This window comes from Eleutherodactylus coqui, chromosome 3, assembly GCF_035609145.1.
Source record: "Eleutherodactylus coqui strain aEleCoq1 chromosome 3, aEleCoq1.hap1, whole genome shotgun sequence".
Lineage (NCBI taxonomy): Eukaryota > Metazoa > Chordata > Amphibia > Anura > Eleutherodactylidae > Eleutherodactylus > Eleutherodactylus coqui.
This window is the reverse complement of record NC_089839.1, coordinates 30,631,085-30,648,625: the sequence shown is the minus strand read 5'-3', so window position 1 is coordinate 30,648,625 and position 17,541 is coordinate 30,631,085. Positions and strand designations below refer to the sequence as shown.

General features: G+C 47.0%; 1 protein-coding gene across 2 annotated transcripts in view; it reads right to left on the bottom strand.

The window, feature by feature from the left end:
• BABAM2 (BRISC and BRCA1 A complex member 2) overlaps positions 1-17,541 on the bottom strand; it is a 133,034-nt gene that overhangs the window by 98,161 nt on the left and 17,332 nt on the right. For both annotated transcript variants that reach the window (XM_066595415.1, XM_066595414.1), the window contains 2 exons: positions 14,022-14,216; positions 6,781-6,855 (listed from right to left, as the gene is read on the bottom strand). In XM_066595415.1, the coding sequence (XP_066451512.1) occupies positions 6,781-6,855; positions 14,022-14,216 (270 nt within the window). The remainder of the gene's footprint in view (positions 1-6,780; positions 6,856-14,021; positions 14,217-17,541) is intronic.

Sequence of the window (17,541 nt, the reverse complement as noted above, 5' to 3'; positions counted from 1 at the left end):
CATAATTGGGCGATAAGGGCAGTAAATAGTGCAGGAGAATGCAGCCCGTCCATCACTAGAGCGCAGCGGTATCATCAACAAGAACGCAGCCCGTCCATCACTAGAGCGCAGCGGTATCATCAACAAGAACGCAGCCTGTCCATCACTAGAGCGCAGTGGTGAGATCATGGAGAACGCAGCCCATCCATCCCTAGAGCGCAGTGGTAGCATCAACAAGAACGCAGCCTGTCCATCACTAGAGCGCAGTGGTAGCATCAACAAGAACGCAGCCTGTCCATCACTAGAGCGCAGTGGTAACATCAACAAGAATGCAGCCTGTCCATCACTAGAGCACAGCGGTAGCATCAACAAGAACGCAGCCTGTCCATCACTAGAGCACAGCGGTAGCAGTAACATCAACAAGAACGCAGCCCTATCCATCACTAGAGCGCAGTGGTAGCATCAACAAGAACGCAGCCTGTCTATCACTAGAGCGCAGTGGTGAGATCATGCAGAATGCAGCCCATCCTTCCCTAGAGCGCAGCGGTGACATCACCGAGAATGCAGCCTATCCATCACTAGAGAGTAGTGGTGACATCACTGAGAATGCAGCCCTATCCATCACTATAGAGCGCAGCGGTAACATCAACAAGAATGCAGACCATCCATCCCTAGAGCGCAGCAGTGACATTACCGAGAATGCAGACCATCCATCCCTAGAGCGCAGCAGTGACATTACCGAGAATGCAGACCATTCATCACTAGAGCACAGTGGTGACATCACTGAGAATGCAGCCCTATCCATCACTATAGAGCGCAGCGGTAACATCATCAAGAATGCAGCCTATGCGTCACTAAAGCACAGCGATGACATTACCAAAAATGCAGCCTATCCACAACTAGAACGCAGCGGTAACATCACCGAGAATGCAGCCCATCCACAACTAAAGCGCAGCGGTAACGTCACCGAGAATGCAGCCCATCCATCACTAGAGCACAGTAGTGACATGACCAAAAATGCAGCCTATCACTAGAGCGCAGCGGTAACATCACCGAGAATGCAGCCCCATCCATCACTAGAGTGGAGCGGTGACATCACTAAGAATGCAGCCCCATCCATCACTAGAGTGGAGCGGTGACATCACTAAGAATGCAGCCCCATCCATCACTAGAGTGGAGCGGTGACATCACTAAGAATGCAGCGGTGACATCACTGAGAATGCAGACCCATCCATCACTATAGAGCGCAGCGGTGACATCACTGAGAATGCAGCCCATCCACCATTAGAGCGCACCGAGAACCATGTAAGCTGATGATCGTACGTGTTGCCAGCACATTTTGCTGACCACGACAGAACATTGACTTTCCTTCATGTAACAAGAGTCTTTTGTACCTAATGTGAGGTGTATCCGATCCCGCGCCGCAGGGTTACATGCAGACGGGCTCTCTATACAGGACTAGGATGACTTTAACAGAACTAATCAAGAAATGAAGAGAGGAAACAGACAAAAGAGAATCCTGCTGTCACCGGGAGACACAGAACAGGAGGAACGCATCTGCCTGCAGCATCATGTCTAGACAAAGGCAATTGGGCAAAATGCCCCAAACCAGAGAGTGTGTCCCAAACAAGAGGGAGAGGGGGTCCGGGCCGGGAGTGCAGAGAGGCGAGATGAATCACGTGATAGTCAGGATGTTTGCACGGCCAGAACCGGCACCGATGGGAAACCCCAGGGGCCGAGCCTTACCCAGCACTTCACTCCTTTATGGGGGGGTCTCCTGGTCACGTGATGCGCGCCAGGCTGCGGGGTCACTACTAGCTACTAGAGATCTAGGTGCAGGCAAAAAAAAAAAAAAAAAAAAAAATCTCAAAAAAAACACTCACATGTGAGAACAGGATCCTACACATTTTGTCCAAAAACTTATCTTCATTATAGCATAGAGGCTGTAGAAGATGCAACTCATTTAACCCCTTGAGTGGCACGCCCTGAAATTTTCCGGGACGAGCTCCACTGCCCATAGCGATATAGCCCGGAAGATTTCCGGGCTATGTATCACTATGGGAGCTGCAGAGCACAATGCCACAAGCTGTAGCATTGTGCTCTGCCTGCACAGACCCACAGAGAACAAAGCAAGGGCTTTGAAAAACCAGCAGAAGATATTGCCGATATGTCGGCAATGTCCTGCACTGGTTTGTTTACAGGTTGCCATAGAGACCATCGGCTTGTCAGAAGCAAGCCGATGATCTCTGTGGCAGGGAGAGCTGGTTGTTAGCTGTCAGAGGACAGCTAGGTACCTGCTCTTACAGCAGAGATCAGAGAAACCCTCCGATCTCTGCTGTGTTAACCCTTTACATGCTGCAGTCTATGTGACTGCAGCATGTAAAGGGCTGTCACTGCAGCATGTAAAGGGCTGTCACCATCGGACCCCCGGAATGTGATCAGGGGGTCCTGATGGGTCCCTGTGGAAGTCCCCTAAAGGGCAAAAAAAAAAAAAAAGGAAAAAAATTATTAAAAAAATTATAAAAACATTTGTCTCCCTTTACTTTGTAAAAAATCAAAAATACAATCACACATGTGGTATCCATGCGTCGTAATGACCCAGAGAAGGAAGTTAATACGTTATTTAACCCCTTAATGACATGGCCCCTTTTTTTCTTTTTTCCCCCATTTCTTTTTTTCCTCCCCCCTGTTCAAAAAATCACAACTTGTCCCGCAAAAAACAAGCCCTTATATGGCCGTGTCAATGGAAAAATGAAAAAGTTATGGCTCTTCAGACGCAACTGCAAAATTAGTTGAAATTCAATGATTAGACCATTTTAAAAAACCTGCCCTGGTGGGCACAACAGGGTGGTAGGAAACCCGCCACTCAAGGGGTTAAAGGTAACAGGATATGACATAAGGTATGACCATTGAATGTAAAAAAAGTATATATATAATCTATCACATCTTTTTTTTTTTTTACTTTCTCACAATAGTTTTATGTACGACAAAAAAAAACAAAAAACTTCTTTAGGTTTGTGGTTCCTATGGGCTTAGCATCCCCCCTTCCCCAATCCCTCTCTATGGAAGGAGTCTTGTCTATACGCCTCGTTTCTGCAGAGGGTCCGCTGGTATGGCAGGTATATAGACGACGTCCTCCTCATCTGCAGGATTCCCCCAGTTTGCTTTCTGATTCCGTTTCCCGTCTCTTATATTTTTGTTCTCAGAAACATTCAGTCTTTCTCTTTTCTTGACGTCTTCCTTGTTGGAGAGCCTTAATCAAAGAACATTAATGCTAAGTAGTATAGGAAGCCCTCCGCTGCCAACTCCCTATTACATGCACCAAGTTGCCGGACCTCCTCCCCCATGTGGTTAAAAAAAAATCTCCCAGTAGGAAATTTTTAGAGCCAAAAGGGCTTGTTCATTGGAAAAAGATTATAGTCAAGAGCGGTGTGTTATTTCTGACGGCTCGTGCCACGTGGTTACCATAGTGCGGGCCTGCACAACATACGGTCCGCGGGCACCATGCCGCCTGACAGAGGATTTCTGGAGGACTGGGTACTGTGACATGGTTATAATGTCAAGAGGCTAGTCGCTAAACTCTTGACGTCACAGTCGTGTCATGCTAGCCGCCGTTAGGAGTAAACCCTAAACTTCACCACTAGTGGCAGTAGCGACCAGCGCAACATGACTGTGCAGGGTTAAAGGGCCTTCAGTGAATGAGTCATGTGACCGGCCACATAACTGTCACTCAAGTCAGTGAAGGTCCTTTAAGCCCGGGGAGCAGCGGCGCGGAAGATTCTTTCTTCTGGACCTACAGTATTTGTGGTACAGTAAGTGCTTTGTAGGGAAACCGTTTGATCCGATTCTGCTTGGGCTTTTTCTTAGATTCCCAAGTATATAGAGTCCAAACCTATACAATAGATTTTTAGTGACTTACTTACAAAGTGAGCCACTAAAAACCAATCTGTGGCCCCAAGGGGTTTTCCGATTTTAATATTGGCCCCTACAGACTGCTGTAGTGGGATCTTAAATAGGGCAAAAATATAGCAGCATCAAAAACCAGATGCAACTATTAGGCACGATCTAAAAGACAATCCAAGTGTATGACGCTGATCAGACAACACCGGACACAGCTGATGCAGCACTTCATTTGTCTTTAGTTTTTGTCTACTAGTTTTAGTGTGAATTGAACAATTCATACAAAAAAAAAAAATAGATAAAAATCTCCCTATTCTTACGCAGGAGGATTCCCTCACTCAAATTCTGCGTCCGGGTATCAAATTTGTTGTCAAGAAAAGACGTACAATAGGCAACATGATAACAACTAGCTCATCCAACAATACTACTCTCACAATTGGCTCATGACTAAAGGCCCTTTTACACACAACGATTATCGCTCAAAATTCGTTCAAGCGGCTGAAAATTCAAACTCGGGCATCGTACATTTTTCGTTCGAATGATGGATTTTAGCTCTGCATAAAATCCATCGTTCAGCCGCTGAAAGACTGGGCAAATACATTCCATTAGAATGTATCCTGCAGCCTTTTGAAAGATGAGCGAAATGCACAGTGTACTCCTTGTGTTTTGCTTTGCATACAGTAAACTGTGCACTCTGCCAGAGGAGAACAATGGGATCTGCCTGCAGATGCTTGCTCAGCTGGGTGTGTGTTTAATACATGCCCAGCTGAGCAAACAACTCGTAGAGGAAACCTATGATGATTAAAGTGTTAATGGCCATTAAAGGCATTAACATTTTATGCAAATACAGCGCTACATGATTAAATCTTTCAGCCATTTGAAAGATCACCTTTGCATGTAAAAGGCCCTTTAAAGGCAGTTTCAGATGTGCTCTTTAGTAAAACCAAAACATTTTCTGCCTCTCCCACATCCCATATTCTTTACACTAATTTGTTTAGGAACACGACTGCTGTCCTTTATGTTACTGGATGTTCTGATCTGTTTGGAGCGACACGCTGGATGTACATCACATAGATTACAACTCCGTATGCTGAGCACATATCTGTCTCTACTCCGTCCTCGGGTATAGCAAGATGTTTCCCGCCTGCAACATCCACCAAGGGGATATAAGCTCATTTCAAGTCACTGGCATTGAAGGGGTGTTCCGGTGGACTGGAGGCGGGGACTGGTTTACAAAATTTACTGTCGGGCGAGACTTAATGGATTATGCAGCTAAAAACCCTATGTCCACGTAGTCTAAACCTCATATATGATCCGGTGTTTATACAATAGCGCTTTTGTATTGTTTTTCATGTGTTACATTTCTTCATTATTTATTCATTAGTAGGCGTGGCCATTCATTAGTAGGCGTGGTCATGCATTTGTGATGTCAGAGTCTGTTACTGTTACATTACTCGCTTCTTGGCATAACGGTGTGGACCAAGATCTTTCTTCATGTGATGAGCTGTGTTTGACCTTTTTACTGTTCCGGCAGATGATCCTGTCCGCTGCCGCAGCCTGTCCGCGGCACAGTCCGCCCGCTGCCGCAGCCCGTCCGGCAGGCGGATGGCTACACCAGCATCTAACAGCTTTTAGCACTGCACTAATCACAGTACAAACACGCCCATTGTTTTCCATGGGGCCGCTCAGACAGCCACTCGATCGCAACGCTTTCCAGCACTGCAATATTCGAGGGGTCTTTGTTCTCTTTCTGCCCGTTTAGCGCACCCCACCAATGATGAGACAGGCCAAACTCTGGTGTCGGCCGGAGCTCCCTGCAGCCGAAACAAATGTAAAATCTCAGCAAAGCACCGCGATTACCGCAACGCATGTGTGAAGGAGGCCTGAGACTCGACACCTGCTTTGATTGGCGCTGGCCAGCCAGAGCAGCATGTAGGGTCTCAGACTATCGAGACATACTAAGCACAGCGTGCTTCAGGTAGTCAGAGTCTTTGTTTCTCCAGGACCGGTCGGTCTCCCTCATTACGTATGCAGCCCATTAGTACAGCAGATAATCTAATTAAGAAAGATTTCAAAATAAAGTTGGGGCATTCTGTAAACCAACCAGCATGGCACATGTTCTAATACGGTCATACAGTGACTGAATAGTACCACCATACTGTGATGTAATAATACAATACAGTTACCATATAATACCGCTATATACAGTGCATAATATCCCTATATAAACACAAGTACCCAAATGCCCCCACAGTGTTACCAAATAATGCAGTGCATAGCTGAGATCCCCAATATGGTGTACACTTAAAGAAAACCAGATCCCAAATACCACTGCCATACAGTACATATGTAATAATGACGTACTAGTATGGCGGTATTATATAGGTGCTTAAAAACTATTAGATAATGCTCAAAACATTGTTAAACACCAGCGGTCAAATATTCCCATGCAATAACCAAATAATCCCGCCACACAGGGACTGTACATGCAATACCTCCAAAACAAAAACTAATGCATAACTAATACATAATGGTCAGAAAATTAGATCAGAGGCAGAATACCGCCATAGAGTGATTATAATGGTGCGATGCAGTGATTATATAATACCGCCATACCGCGCATAGGTAATATTACCCTTATTTCCATGCTTCAATAACTGTATTACATAATGCTCAAGAAAGTCTAACACCAAATAATACCGCCACGCAGTACACAACAGCATTATTACGTTCTGTGCTTAAACACGGCACCACGGAACGCTCAGAACATTTATATAGCAGACACTTCACCTACATTTACGGTATATACATGGTACACATCCCATTATACTCACACCATACAGCTGGGATACATATTTCAGATGAAGAACAAGAAGCACACGTGCACCATGTAGCGCTCACCTTCAGCAAGTAGATGGGGATGTTACTGAAGTCCACTGGCAGCTTCAAGAGGAATCGAGCGGAGAACTCCCCGGTCTGGAAGAGGATGAGAGCAAAACAAGATCACAAGGTAAATCTGGGAATATTACAGAAACACCCCTGGAGGAGCGAAGCTTGTGAGCTCATACTCCCCACCGGGGGAAGCGAGGTGCGTGAGCCCATCCCCCCCCCCTAAGGAGGAGCAAAGCGCGTGAGCCCATACCCCGCCTCCAAGGAGGAGCAAAGCGCGTGAGCCCATACCCCGCCTCCACGGAGGAGCAAAGCGCGTGCGCCCATACCCCGCCTCCAAGGAGGAGCAAAGCACGTGAGCCCATACCCCGCCTCCAAGGAGGAGCAAAGCGCGTGAGCCCATACCCCGCCTCCAAGGAGGAGCAAAGCGCGTGAGCCCATACCCCGCCTCCAAGGAGCAGCAAAGCGCGTGAGCCCATACCCCGCCTCCAAGGAGCAGCAAAGCGCGTGAGACCATACCCCGCCTCCAAGGAGCAGCAAAGCGCGTGAGACCATACCCCGCCTCCAAGGAGCAGCAAAGCGCGTGAGACCATACCCCGCCTCCAAGGAGCAGCAAAGCGCGTGAGACCATACCCCGCCTCCAAGGAGGAGCAAAGCGCGTGAACCCATACCCCGCCTCCAAGGAGGAGCAAAGCGCGTGAGACCATACCCCGCCTCCGAGGAGCAAAGCGCGTGAGCCCATACCCCGCCTCCAAGGAGGAGCAAAGCGCGTGAACCCATACCCCGCCTCCAAGGAGGAGCAAAACGCGTGAGCCCATACCCCCAAGCAGGGAAGTGAAGCACGTGAGCAGTAATGGCATCCATATTTGTTGTCGACCAGCTTGATCAATCCCAGCAGAATACAACCGCTGAGGTCTGGAGTCCGGATCAGGTGGGATTCATAGACCACTGATTGCGGTAGAGCATGTTTTGCCAGGTCTTTCAGGAAGTAGATTGCATGGCTTGTTACAGTGTATCAGTTCTCTGTGTCTCTTGTAACGAGACATGCAACATGATCAGGGCAAGGTTTCTATTCATTGATGGCAAGCAGAGATGGGGAAGATGTCACACCAAAGTAAGTGACCTTGTTGCAGAATAGAGGTGAAGAGTCTCAAAAGTGTGGAAACAACCATAAGAAGGATGAAAACTTTTTGGTAGATGATGATTCAATTTTGCATACAAGCTGCGGGAAAGGGGAAAACGTGTTAGGCTGCGTCACCAACATGACGGCCATTTTGAATGCCACCATCTTGGATTCAACTCTTATTTTTTTTCAATGAGAAGGTCGGTGTGTGATATGTCAAACGGGTGGAGAATTTCACCAGAAAGACAGCGGTGCGCTTCATTTCAACATAACTTTATTTGTTCTCACGTTTACACAGTAATTGCTCTTCATTACAGGCAGTGTGAACGATGGCGCCATCTCAAGCACAACGTGTTGATCATCATTATCTTAGGTAAACAAACCCCACGTGGCATAGTAGAAGATTTCAACCGCCACCACCCAACTAGACCTGCTGTCAGGCCACTCTCACACAGGCGGGTATAGCGTTTTTAGCGGGCATTTCAAACCTCCCCTTAGAAACGCTGTACTGAGTATCCATTGATTTTAATGAGGCGTTGCAGTGCGCTGTAGGTCAGTGCGTTGCAGTGCTTTTTAAGACACATCACCCATTGCAATGATGGGGTGTGTTTAAAATGTTGTAAAGCGCCTGTGTGAAACTGGCCTTACCCACAGCAAGTTGCCCAAACTTCTTTCCAAATTCTGAGAAACAAGTTGTGCACTGATAAACCAAAATCCGGACGGCCAAAGCCAGTGACTGAAGAGGGATCAGCAGCCGTGTCCTGGCCCCAATCATCAAGAGCCCGCAACATTCACATTGCCAGTAATGAAAAAAAATTGTTGTTAACATGAGAGCGAATAAAATTATGTTAAAATGAAGGAAATTGCTGTTTTTCTGGTGAAATTTTGGTTGATTTGATAGGTCACACACCTACCTTCCGATGAAAAAAAAAAAATTTGTGTCGATTCCAAGGTGGTGGCATTCAAAATGGCCGTCCTGTTGGTGACATGTCCTATACGGTTTCCACCATTCCTTGCAACTTTTAAGTAAAATTGGATCACCGTCTGCCGAACCGATTTTATGCCATATGGATACTTCTACAATTTGGAGATACCCTGCATAATGACCGCATAGGTGCACAACTCGTTACAGAACGCACCTCTGATAGCGCCGCCAGGACACGGAGCGGATGGTGCTGTGGTTTTACCATGGGCTATGGCTGCTCTGCTTCGTGGCTTGGACAGGGGAGGCATGGGGAAACGGTACGCTTCACCTGTTCAATCCCTGCGGCTGAAAACCGCATCCCCAAACCGTGACCCTCTGCGCAATGGCACAACCAGTACCCCCGTGTTACCAGCACCTCGCCAGGACAGAGGATTCGCCCCTGGAAGCAAACAACGAAGGCTGCGCTATTTGTTCCACTTACGGAAAAAAAAAAAATGGAAACTTTCCGATTTTTAGAAAAGTTTTTCAAAAAATAAAAAAAACAGAAACGTTTATTTCAGTTTTAATTCATTTCCTCAGCTTCAAAAACGGAACGGAAACATGGACGCCCTAATAGCTCTAGCGAAGGGACACGGGGGAACGCAATTTTGGTCTGTTAAAAACGCACCATTTTTGCAGCATTTTGGTGCGTTTGGGTTTTTATTACATCCATAGTCACGTTTTTTTACATGCACCAAAACACACACAAGGCGGCCCAATACAGCCAGACAATCCGCCTGTGCGTCGGCCCTCGCGGACACAGGGAGAAGGTGGGCGATTAGAGACCGTATAAAGCCGGAGAAATCTGAAGAGCAGAGTAATAGGTCCTTTTTAAAGGTTTCCTCATGATGTGAAGCTCTGCAGAGCAGGAAGCCGCAGGTGAAGCGCGAGAGCGGGGGCAGATTACACAATAGGGGAGGAAAGCACTTCCTTCCAACACAGGCAGGAAAGGAACAAGGGAAAACCCCGGAGAAAGTGCATCCGAGAAGAGATCTGACGGGCAGGGCACATCCTCATCACCCCGGCACCACGCCACGGAACCGCAGCACATGTACCAGAGCCACATCCTCATCACCCCAGCACTGCGCCATGGAACCGCAGCACATGTACCAGAGCCATGTCACCACCACCCCTGCACTGCGCTGCAGCACATGTACCAGAGCCATGTCACCACCACCCCTGCACTGCGCCACATGTACCAGAGCCATGTCATCACCACCCCTGCACCGTACTGCAGCACATGTACCAGAGCCACATCCTCATCACCCCTGCACCACGCCACGGAACCGCAGCACATGTACCAGAGCCACATCCTCATCACCCCGGCACCACATGTACCAGAGCCATGTCATCACCACCCCTGCACTGCGCCACATATACCAGAGCCACATCCTCATCACCCCAGCACTGCGCCACGGAACCGCAGCACATGTACCAGAGCCACATCCTCATTACCCTTGCACCGCGCCACGGAATGGCAGCACATGTACCATAGTCACCCCTGCACCGTACCACAACACATGTACCAGAGCCACATCCTCATCACCCCTGCACTGCGCCACGGAATGGCAGCACATGTACCAGAGCCATGTCATCACCACCCCTGCACCGTGCTGCAGCACATGTACCAGAGCCACATCCTCATCACCCCTGCACCACGCCACGGAATGGCAGCACATGTGCCAGAGCCACATCCTCATACCATAGTCACCCTTGCACCGTAACACAACACACATACCAGAGCCACATCATCATCCCTACACCGCACCGCAGGACATGTACCAGAGCCGCATCCTCATCACCCCTGCACCGCGCCACGGAAAAGCAGCACAAGTACCAGAGCCACATGCTCATACCATACTCACCCCTGTACCACACCACAACACAAAACATGTACCAGAGCCACTTCCTCATCCTATAACTACCCCCACACCATATGCGCAGTAAATGTAACACTGAGCCAAATCCTCATCCTATAACCACCCCTGCACAGTGCCACGGATCCTCAGCACATGTACCAGAGCCGCATCCTCATACCATAGTCACCCCTGCACCGTGTCACAGCACATGTACCAGAGCCGCGTCCTCATACCATAGTCACCCCTGCACCGTGTCACAGCACATGTACCAGAGCCGCATCCTCATACCATAGTCACCCCTGCACCGTGTCACAGCACATGTACCAGAGCCGCATCCTCATACCATATTCACCCCTGCACCGTGTCACAGCACATGTACCAGAGCTGCGTCCTCATACCATAGTCACCCCTGCACCGTGTCACAGCACATGTACCAGAGCCGCATCCTCATACCATAGTCACCCCTGCACCGTGTCACAGCACATGTACCAGAGCCGCATCCTCATCTCTTCTGCACAGTATGACGAATCCGCAGCACATGTACCAGAGCCGCATCCTCATACCATAGTCATCCCTGCACCGTGTCACAGCACATGTACCAGAGCCGCATCCTCATACCATAGTCATCCCTGCACCGTGTCACAGCACATGTACCAGAGCCGCATCCTCATACCATAGTCACCCCTGCACCGTGTCACAGCACATGTACCAGAGCCGCATCCTCATACCATAGTCACCCCTGCACCGTGTCACAGCACATGTACCAGAGCCGCATCCTCATACCATAGTCACCCCTGCACCGTGTCACAGCACATGTACCAGAGCCGCATCCTCATCTCTTCTGCACAGTATGACGAATCCGCAGCACATGTACCAGAGCCGCATCCTCATACCATAGTCACCCTTGCACCGTAACACAACACATATACCAGAGCCACATCATCATCCCTACACGGCACCGCAGGACATGTACCAGAGCCGCATCCTCATCACCCCTGCACCGCGCCACGGAAAAGCAGCACAAGTACCAGAGCCACATGCTCATACCATACTCACCCCTGCACCACACCACAACACATGTACCAGAGCCACATGCTCATACCATACTCACCCCTGTACCACACCACAACACAAAACATGTACCAGAGCCGCTTCCTCATCCTATAACTACCCCCACACCATATGCGCAGTAAATGTAACACTGAGCCAAATCCTCATCCTATAACCACCCCTGCACTGTGCCACGGATCCTCAGCACATGTACCAGAGCCGCATCCTCATACCATAGTCACCCCTGCACCGTGTCACAGCACATGTACCAGAGCTGCGTCCTCATACCATAGTCACCCCTGCACCGTGTCACAGCACATGTACCAGAGCTGCGTCCTCATACCATAGTCACCCCTGCACCGTGTCACAGCACATGTACCAGAGCCGCATCCTCATCTCTTCTGCACAGTATGACGAATCCGCAGCACATGTACCAGAGCCGCATCCTCATACCATAGTCACCCCTGCACCGTGTCACAGCACATGTACCAGAGCCGCATCCTCATCTCTTCTGCACAGTGTGACGGATCCGTAGAACACATCTGTGAGCCACTGCTGATTGGTTGAGGAACAGATTTGTGGGGTCTGGAGTCTGGAGCTTACACCCCATCAGTGTATTTGTGTTAGGTACAATCATAGACCCCTCACGAGGGGCCACCGCTTCTCAGAGCCGGCATCCAAAGGCCATGACACAGTCGGTCACTAGCAGCCTGCTGACCGTTTCCACATTACCCTTTCCCCCTCTACACAACTCCAGCCTTTTAACTACTGGTGTTAGTCCTTTCCAATCCACCGTCTGACGTCTTAAGACATTATGATTTAAGGCTGTACAGCTCCGATGTGGGGAGACATCCGTCGGGGTTCTCTTACTGTATATTGCCAGCCTCTCTGCTGTCGGAGCCTATCCAACGTGTCACCTCATGTAGTACTGGCTTTAGCCAGCATACAGCGCCGTTGTATAACGGCAGAAAATTGCAGAGCAGCAAAAACACGATTGAAAATTAGATGCAAAACAGCTGCAAACGGAGAATGGAGGAAAAAAATTACAGTGATATCTTGGGTTAACCCTTTCCAATCCAATTTGTATCCTGGTTTTCCTAGGGGGCTTACTCTTTTTCTGCCGATATACAATGGCGCTATCTGCTGGCTAAAGCCAGTACTGCATGAGGTGACACCTTGGATAGGCTCCGACAGCAGAGAGGCTGGCAATATACAGTAAGAGAACCCCGACGGACGTCTTCCAACATCGGAGCTGTACAGCCTTAAATCATGATGTCTTCACAGGTCAGACAGTGGATTGGAAAGGGTTATCGTGCCTCAACTTACATGTTTTTGACTTAAGAGCAGGCTCTTTCCTGAATTTTGGCTTTGACTTAAAAGCAAAAACTTGGGTTAAGAGCCTTGCTCTCAACGGGGTTGCCGCTGCTGTAGGTGGCCCCATTAAAAGCAATGGCCTGCCAACAACCCCTGCAGTGATTTTCAGGGAAGGGCTTTAAATATAAGCCCTTCCCTGAAAAATCATCCTTAGCTGTAGTAAAAAAATATATTCTCAACTGTTCGCTGCTGCCGGGGCTCAGTTGTGTCTAGCCGCCACTTGTTCTCCCTACATTTTTAATCACCGCCTGCTGAAAAGTTTCAGAGCAGTGCAGGGAGAACAAGCGGTGGCTAGACCCGCCTGAGCCCCGGCAGCGGCAATCAGGTGAGTATATATTTTATTATATTTTTTTTAACTGTAGCTAGGGATGATTTCAGGGAAGGGCTTATATTTAAAGCCCTTCCCCGAAAATCACTGCAGGGGGGCCGGCGTACTATTGCTTTCAATGGGGCAACGCCATTCCCATTGAAATCAGTGGAAGAGCTTCATGATCCGGAACGGATTAATGGCTTTCAATTCATTTCAATGAGGAAACTGGTTTTGAGATAAGAGTGTTTTGGGTTAAGAGTTCCGTCACAGAACGAATTAAACTCTTAACCCAAGGCACCACTATAATTCACAAAAAATGCGCTGTAAACACGTGAAAATCATATAAAAAAAAAACTGCATAAAAAAAGTCAATTTTTCACAAACAAATTAAGAACAAAATAAATAAATAAAAACATATCGCACTTGCCCGTTGGGGTATTCAACAACAGTGATGAACAATAAGCCCCCCGTGTAAAAGTGACGGTAGAACCCAGGCATTGCATCGTTTATTAGTGAAACCGCAAGCAGTCATCTGGTGGTGATGAGCGGCCCCGTCATCTGCACTCCTCTTACCCAATTGTTCTTCTTCCCAGCGTAGATCTCCATGTTCTCCCCGTACTGAGGCTCCTCCAGCAACGTCTGATACTCAAACATGAGGCGCGAGCTCTCATTCAGGCGGCTGCACTGATACTGATGATACTGCTGGACCAGCTCCTTAACCACCTGTAGGAGGCACTCCGGGTCCGAGGGATCCCACTCTGCCAGGCTCTGAAGAGAGAAACATACCGCAGGTCAGCAAACCCCTTTACGGGATGTCATAAATGCATAATAATGTTATCCACCATCGACAATACAAAAGGTATACAATAAAAGGTGTCAAAGGCTTCAAGTGGTATTCTGGGCTTTTTTCAACTGATGTACTAGTTCTATTCTTGTACACAGGGGCAGTATTATAGTAGTTATATTCTTGTACATAGGGGCAGTATTATAGTAGTTATATACTTGTACATAGGGGGCAGTATTATAGTAGTTATATTCTTGTACATAGGGGGCAGTATTATAGTAGTTATATTCTTGTACATAGGGGGCAGTATTATAGTAGTTATATTCTTGTACATAGGGGGCAGTATTATAGTAGTTATATTCTTGTACATAGGGGGCAGTATTATAGTTGTTATATTCTTGTACATAGGGGCAGTATTATAGTAGTTATATTCTTGTACATAGAGGGCAGTATTATAGTAGTTATATTCTTGTACATAGGGGCAGTATTATAGTAGTTATATTCTTGTACATAGGGGCAGTATTATAGTAGTTATATTCTTGTACATAGTGGGCAGTATTATAGTAGTTATATTCTTGTACATAGGGGGCAGTATTATAGTAGTTATATTCTTGTACATAGGGGCAGTATTATAGTAGTTATATTCTTGTACATAGGAGCAGTATTATAGTAGTTATATTCTTGTACATAGGGAGCAGTATTATAGTAGTTATATTCTTGTACATAGGGGGCAGTATTATAGTAGTTATATTCTTGTACATAGGAGGCAGTATTATAGTAGTTATATTCTTGTACATAGGGGAGCAGTATTATAGTAGTTATATTCTTGTACATAGGGGGCAGTATTATAGTAGTTATATTCTTGTACATAGGGGGCAGTATTATAGTAGTTATATTCTTGTACATAGGGGGCAGTATTATAGTAGTTATATTCTTGTACATAGGGGGCAGTATTATAGTAGTTATATTCTTGTACATAGGGGCAGTATTATAGTAGTTATATTCGTATACATAGGAGGCAGTATTATAGTAGTTATATTCTTGTACATAGGGGGCAGTATTATAGTAGTTATATTCTTGTATATAGGGAGCAGTATTATAGTAGTTATATTCTTGTATATAGGGGCAGTATTATAGTAGTTATATTCTTGTACATAGGGGGGCAGTATTATAGTAGGTATATTCTTGTACATTGGGGGCAGTATTATAGTAGTTCTATTCTTGTACATAGGGGGCAGTATTATAGTAGTTCTATTCTTGTACATAGGGGGCAGTAGTATAGTAGTTCTATTCTTGTACATAGGGGGCAGTAGTATAGTAGTTATATTCTTGTACATAGGGGGCAGTATTATGGTAGTTATATTCTTGCACATAGGGGGCAGTATTATAGTAGTTATATTCTTGTACATAGGGGGCAGTATTATGGTAGTTATATTCTTGCACATAGGGGGCAGTATTATAGTAGCTATATTCTTGCACATAGGGGGCAGTATTATGGTAGTTATATTCTTGTACATAGGGGGCAGTATTACGGTAGTTATATTCTTGTACATAGGAGCAGTATTATAGTAGTTATATTCTTGTACATAGGGGGCAGTATTATAGTAGCTATATTCTTGTAAGTAGGGGACAGTATTATGGTAGTTCTCATAACGTACATAGGAGAAAATATGACATTTGTTCTCCCAACCGAAAATGATATGAGGGACATTAAAAATAGAAAAAGAACACTGGATACATTTCATAACTTGTGTTTAACGTAACATTTCCTGCGTACAGATGTTTGTATTCATGGTGAATGGAAATACATGAGATGATGATAACCCCTTTGTCATCAATGTAGTGATTTTTTGACACTGCAAGATCTGGATGATGAAACTCCAATGATTCATTTGTATATGGAGGGATATGAAGGCTGGCGGTGTAGCGGGTGGATGGTGGGGAGTTGATTGAATGTCTTACAGGCAGGTTCATTGATAAACAGGCCGGGGGTGTATCGCATAGAGAGCCTGGAATGTATTGAAGATTGGTAAACTCTCTTTTCCATTCAGTCAGATGATAGAAGTGCCATTTCCTGCAGCCGGGGACGAGCGCGTCACGGTGACATCTGTCTATTTGTAGTATTGCAGCCTGTGTGCTCAGTAAGCGCTATCACAATTACACAAGGGGTGAGTCACCCAGCAGTGATGTCACCGGCCCATGAGTCACAGCGGCCAGAGAATCATTAATCCCAACTGATGAGGACATTGTGCATCACCCACATCACTCTACAGTAAATAAGGAAACCTACTGCCCCATCACTTAACCCCTTAGAGGGAACGTCTTATCAGAATATCCCCTTTTGTAAATCACAATTGTTATGTTTTTTTTATTTATTTATTTTTTATTAGACTTTTTGTTGTTTTTTTTCTCTTTAATTTTCGATGGCACCATCTATATTTTAAAGAACCCTAAAATCCAGCATTTTTCACACTGACCGCAAAGCCCCGATAATAGTCTGCCACTTCCTGTCCTGTAGAAAAAACGTACCTGTCATCACAGGCATGATTAGGGCTAATAAGGACTCCCCACGGACTCGTTGCTTCAATAGACCCTTTCAGATGGGATTTTTTTTCCCCACAGTCCGTGCTGAAGAAAAAAAAAATTGCAACATGTCCTATTTTTGGCCGTATCCCAGACGCGAGTAGGACATGCAAGGTCCATTGTACCCACCCCTCGCAGAGACGCGGGGCCATGTGCTGTAAGATGCGAGACAGTGGAAGTGAAGCACCATTTGTGGAACTCCCATTGACTTCTATGAAAATTAAGAAAACAGTATCAAAACCCACTGTTGCGCAGACTGCTCCCCATACGCCCACTGATGCGCAGACTGCTCCCCATACGCCCACTGATGCGCAGACTGCTCCCCATACGCCCACTGATGCGCAGACTGCTCCCCATACGCCCACTGAAGCGCAGACTGCTCCCCATACGCCCACTGATGCGCAGACTGCTCCCCATACGCCCACTGATGCGCAGACTGCTCCCCATACGCCCACTGATGCGCAGACTGCTCCCCATACGCCCACTGTTGCGCAGACTGCTCCCCATACGCCCACTGTTGCGCAGACTGCTCCCCATACGCCCACTGTTGCGCAGACTGCTCCCTGTGCCCCCTTCTCACACATTTCTCCATATAATCATATATTCATATACACACACACACTTCTATTCCGTCGAGTGACTTCACTCTCCTCCCTGCAATCATCATAGGAATGAAGAGGACTGTTCAACTGTAGTGGAACAGCCACAAAGTTTGCTCTATAAATC